Raw genomic sequence first — 5,865 nt, 5'->3', positions numbered from 1 at the left:
AGCTAGTAAGTGTCAAGCGTCTGAGGCCGGATTTGAAGTCAGGTACTCCTGAATCCAGGGCCGGTGCTTTATCCACTGCACCACCTAGCTGCCCCCCAAAATTAGGGCCATTTACCAAGAGCCTCCTCTACTCCCCTTCTTCTCTCATATCACCCAGATGCCTTCTACTAATATCTCTCCCTTCACTTGTTTCGTTTGAAAAGGTGGTTCTTCTTACCAGGCAAGCTTGTGTTGATGCATATATAAATATTCCCAATTCCATCCTTCCTTCTTCAGCAGATTGCTTCCTCCAGTATCCCCACCTTCCCACTTACCTTCAGTCTTATCTACTGGCTCCCACTGTCTGCAAAACAGCCCCCCCCCTCTTAAAAACTTTCTCTTGATCTTCCCATCCTTTCTAGCTATCTCTAGCTGTTGATTATTTCCAATTTTGGTCGTTGATTGCAAGTTGTCTCCCCAGTAGACTATGTGCTCCTTGAAGGCAGGAACTGTCTGTTGCCTTTCTTTGCATTTCCACTGCTTATTAATGCAGTGCTTGGAACATAGTGACTGACAAGGCAAAGCCACGAGCATTTATTAAGACCCACTGTGTGCCAGGCACTGAGGCAGAGGCAGATAGCACAAGCACTTTTATCAGCTCTATTTTCCCATCTTGCCCAGGGTCACACCGCCAGGTAGGGTTCAAACAGTCCTCCTAAGGTCAGGGCTTGTCCTTTTCCTTGAGTTTCAGGATGGACAACACTGGGACTGGATAGCCTCAGGGGGTTCCTTGGGAGACCAGCAATGGTCCATGGACCATGGGATGGGGGCAACAATTTCTTTTGGGGGGAGTAGGGAGCATCTGAGCCCTTGCTTGCCCCCTAACCATCAGGAGGTTTCCTGATGTTAGAACTTGGGGAGTCATTTGACAGATGGGAACCCTGAGGCCTAGAAAAAGGAAGGGATTTACTCCAATTACAGGTAGTTAATAGAGGGAAGGAGAATGGGAGGAGGGAGAACTAATGGAAAGAAGAAGGGAAAGCAGTGGGATAGAGGGGGACTGGGTGTGGAAGGATGGAGGGAAAATGAAGGGAGGGAATTCCTGGAGGGGGCTGGGCAGCCTCACTGCCCTGTGATATGGGACAAAGATCCAGCAGTAGGACCCCAGGGAAGAAAAGAGGGGAAATTGAGACACTGCTACATTTGGCCCTTCACCTGCCCCTTTGGTACCATTTCTGGAAAACCTTTCTCCTACCTCTTCGGTATGGAACCCACACCGAAATCTCCCAGCTAGGCTAGAGAATGAGCAGGGGAGGGATAAAAACCATTCCCCCTACAAAGGAAATCTTGGGCTCCAGCTTTCAATTCCTCCCTGTGGGGGGGGGTGTCCCAGCCTCCCCAGATGTCTCACAATCCTGAAACCCTGGTCTCCCCACACCTTGGGCCTCCTTATATCCCAGGACACTTCAGATTCTGTTGTTTTTTTTCTAGATCTCAGGTCACCCCAAAACTTGGGTCCTGCTGAATCTGAATTCAATTCAAATTCCAAAATTCCTGGGCCTCCTTGCCTCCAGCACTGGCTATACTTTCAAGGGGTAAAGAATAAGCAAGTCTAGTTCTAGCCCAGAGGTTCAAGGGAGCTGAGGGAAGGTTTGGTGTGATGGTCAGTCAAGTCCTACTGGGACATAATCCTCTCTCCCCTTCTTTCCCCCTCCTTCCCCTTCAGTTACCATGAAATGGGGGCCAAACTCAGACTTGGACAGGGAGGATCAGGATAGCTCCAGGGGTGAGTAGCTCAGGACCAGCTCCTTCAGTAGATGGTTGCAGTGGCTGGGAGATAGAGCCCATGAGAGTAATCTTTTTTTTTTAATCATAAAAGTATTTTATTATTTTCTAGTTACATGTAGAGAGAGTTTTCAACATTTGTTTTTATAAGATTTCTAATTCCAAATATTTCTCCTTCCCTCTTCCCTCCCCAAGACAGCAAGCAATCTGATATAGGTTATATATGTACAATCACATTAAACATATTTCTGCATTAGTCATGCCATGAAAGAAGAATCAGAACAAAAGGGGAAAACCTCAAAAAAGAAAAACAAAAAAGTAGAAATAGTATGGCTCAATCTGCATCTAGATTCCACAGTTCTTTTTTCTGGATTTGGAGACCATTTTCCATCATGAGTCCTTTGGAACTATCTTGAACCATTGTATTGCTGAGAAGAGTCAAGTCTATCACAGTTGATCAACACACAATGTTGTTGATACTGTGTACAATGTTCTTCTGGTTCTGCTCATCTCATTCAGCATTAGTTCATGTAAGTCCTTCCAGGTTTCTTTGAAATCTTCCTGCTCATCATTTCTTAAAGCACAATAGTATTCCATTACATTCATATACCACAACTTGTTCGGCCATTCTCCAATTGATGGGCATCCCCTCAATTTCCAATTCCTTACCACCACAAAAAGAGCAGCAATAAGTATTTTTGTACATGTGGGTCTTTTTCCCGTTTTTATAATCTCTTTGGGAAAAAGACCCAAAAGTGGTATTGCTGGATCAAAGGGTATTCACAACTTTATAGCCCTTTGGGCATAGTTCCAAATTGCTCTCCAGAATGGTTGGATGAGTTCACAGCTCCACCAATAATGCACCAGTGTTCCAATTTTTCCACAGTTCCTCTAACATTTATTATTTTCCTTTTTTGTCATATTAGCCAATCTGATAGGTGTGAGGTGATACCTCAGAGTTGTTTTAATTGGCATTTCTCTAATCAATAGTGATTTAGAGCATTTTTTCATATGGCAATAAATAGCTTTGATTTCTTTATCTGAAAACTGCCTGTTCATATCCTTTGACCATTTCCCAATTGGAGAATAACTTGCATTCTTATAAATTTGATTGAGTTCCCGATATATTTTAGAAATGAGGCCTTTATCAGAAATACTAGCTATAAAAATTGTTTCCCAGCTTTCTGCCTACCGTGGGGGCAATCTTTAGGTGTCCATCTTCCAGATGTTTCTGTCCTAACCCCATTACATATGTTCTCATTACACAGAAGAGGGAGAAAACTTCTAAAACTTGATTCAAGACAACAGAACTAGGAGCACTAGGGAGAATTCAAAGCCAAATTGTAGTTTTTAACCAGGAACCACCTGACAATGGTATATGCCCCAAGGGGTAGTGAGCCCACCTTTGGTGGAAGTCTCAGTCATCAATTCTTAGTCAATAAACATTTCATTAAAGCTGGAAGGGGGGGGTGCAGCTAGGTGGCACAGTGGATAAAGCACCAGCTCTGGATTCAGGAGGACCTGAGTTCAAATCTGACCTCAGACACTTGACACTAGCTGTGTGACCCTGGGCAAGTCACTTAACCCTCATTGCCCTGCAAAAAAAAAAAATAAATAAATAAAAAAGCTGGAAGGGGCTATAGAGATAGATCCTCTGTCCAGTACAATTACAGGTGAACGACCTGAGGCTCAGAGAGTGTTCCAACAAAGGCTAGGGGACCCTGAAATGAGGGGTTATAGATGGGATTCCTGAACAAGGTGGAAGATTGGAGTCAACACTTAATCTAGTGCTGATTTTCTGCCTTTCTTGGAAGCTTCCCCTGTCCTGAACCTATCCAGGACTTAAGTCCCAGTTCCTATAGGCTGGGAGGGAGCCTTACAAATCACCTAAGGTCTTAAGACCTCCAGAGATGAAGGTGTATCTTATGAAGAGTCCCAGTCACCTTTGAGGCAGCTCTAATATTGCTCCCGTGGCTCACCTGTGCTCTGCCCCACCTTCCTTTGCTCACCACTTCTTCAGGGCTCACAGGGCTTGGAAGCAGTTGGGGGGGGGGAAGGGAGGGCTCTGGTTATTTGGTGTTTATGTCTTGGGGGTCTGATTCTGTCCTGAGTCTCTCCTACTCCAGTGAATTTCTTTGGATGGATAAGGATATAGGGGGGATTTTTGAGAATCAGATATATGAAGGTAGAGTCAGCTGTGTTCCCCGTGGAAGAAAGGGACCACCAGAGGGCAGCCTTCACCATTCCTATCTGCACAGCTGGGGACAGGCTGCTGGGAACAGGGGCAAGGGCGTTTGGGGAAATGGGGGAGGTTGGGAGGCTCAGAATAGGGCTGTTCTCACGGCCTCTGGGGCTCCTCACCTGAGTGTGAGATGGGGGAGGGTAGCGGCTCAAGCCCAGTACCCCAGGATCTCCTCTAGCCTTCATCCTCCCTTCAAAGAGAGGACCTCCTCTCCATGCCTACCACCCACTGGCCAGATAGAATCCTGGCTGGTTTGCCCAGGGTCTCACTGGTAGTGAGTGTCAGAGTCCAGATTTGAACCCAGAACACTGGACTCCAAATTTAGAGTTCTTTCCACTATACCTTATTATCTCTTAGCCTTTCAGGCGCTCCCATGTCCTACAGCTTCAGACCACACACCTAGACTTGGGACTGGGAATGTGACCCAAGGAGGAGGTTGAGAGAACTCTGTGGGGAACAAGGTGTGGGAGTCAGCACAAACAAATTTGTTCTTCTCCCCTCCTGTGGAGCTTCCCATGGAGAGAGGTCTATTTAGAGTGGGTTTCCAGCTTACCCCAGGCCCCACAGAATAGATGCACATAGACAGCAGGGTCAGTTGCTTTGAACCCTGAGCCCAGGTCCTGACCCGAGCGATAGCAGCAGAACCCACTGACAGAAGCCCCGAGGGACTGATGGTTAGGAAGATGTTCATTAGACAACTCACAGCTTTCCTCAGCCTGATGACTGGGGTCTGGTCCAGCCCCCCAACATCCAAGATGCCAGCTCTGATGCTCAGGCCCCTTCCTTCCAAGGTTTCCCAAGAGTCCAGCATTTACTTCCCATCTCGAGGGGTGGGCTCTGGAGATGGACCAGAGGTGCTGGTGGAAAATGCTCAGATCTCCCCTTCCCCCTCCACCATCTCCCACAGCTGGGAGACCTTTCTGGGCCGGCAAGTGGGAGGAGAATCGTGGGAGCCAATCCAGCCTGGCAAGGGGGAGCTTCAAGATGCTTCAAGACTGAGCCCCCAGTTGGGGAGGCCACAGGAAGAGGAAGAGGTGCCCGCTGTGTCCCTGCCTCTCAATCCCCAGGATGTGGCTCGGGAGACATGTAAGGCTGTGCCCTTCACCCAGGTAAGTCTTCAGCTAGCTAGGCAGCAAGGAAGGGGCAGGAGAGTGGAGAGAAGAGATGACTGGGTCTGGGGTTTGGTCTGATGGCCCCTCCTGGCCATAGGCCTTTGCCCTGCTTCTGGCATCTGACTCTCTCCATCTCTGTGTCTCTGTGCCTCTTACTCACCCTCCCCATCTCTCTCTCCCTCCCTCTCGGTCATTTCTCCTGCTGTGTCTATCTCTCCTCCTCTGGGACTCTGCTTGTCTGGGTGTCTCTGCCTCTGTTCCTGCCCATTAGGTGGTCTCCCGGCCTGGATGTACCTCTATCCGCCTCCAGAATAAATTTTGCTTTGGCCGATGCAGCTCCTTCTACATACCCAGCGCAGGCCTCACCAGGCCTCATCTCTGCAACAGCTGCCTGCCCTCCCGCCATCGCCGAGTGCCCGTGGTCCTTTGGTGCCAGGTAGTTGGCAAACCCTCCTCCCCCAGGCGGCTGAGGGTGTCCACCTTACTAGTGGAGGCCTGTCAGTGCCACACACATGTGTGAATAAGAGCACATCAAGAACAAGATGACACCTGCTGGATGCTCCCATTAGTAGACATGCTTCCCAGGTGGCCTCTGGTAGGCCTCTCTGGCCTACGTTGACCCTCTTGGGCTGCCTCTTTTCCCACACTCCTTACGACGGTCCCTTGCCTGATACAATCCAGACCAGTAAACTTGATGGTTCTGGGAACCTTGGGCCCAGAGAGTTGATATTTACTGAGACTTAGGTT

General features: G+C 48.4%; 1 protein-coding gene across 1 annotated transcript; it reads left to right on the top strand.

Annotated features, from left to right (window-relative positions):
- Positions 1 to 4,689: 4,689 nt before the first annotated feature.
- On the top strand, positions 4,690 to 5,638 carry DAND5 (DAN domain BMP antagonist family member 5). Its single transcript, XM_043976955.1, has 2 exons — positions 4,690 to 5,115; positions 5,390 to 5,638. The coding sequence occupies exons 1-2, from the start codon at positions 4,690 to 4,692 to the stop codon at positions 5,636 to 5,638; spliced, it is 675 nt and encodes a 224-aa protein (XP_043832890.1).
- The last annotated feature ends 227 nt before the right edge of the window (positions 5,639 to 5,865 follow it).

Source organism: Dromiciops gliroides, chromosome 1 (assembly GCF_019393635.1).
Source record: "Dromiciops gliroides isolate mDroGli1 chromosome 1, mDroGli1.pri, whole genome shotgun sequence".
In the NCBI taxonomy this organism is placed as follows: Eukaryota; Metazoa; Chordata; class Mammalia; order Microbiotheria; family Microbiotheriidae; genus Dromiciops; species Dromiciops gliroides.
Note: the sequence above shows the minus strand (reverse complement) of the source record. Positions and strands in the feature narration are given on the sequence as shown.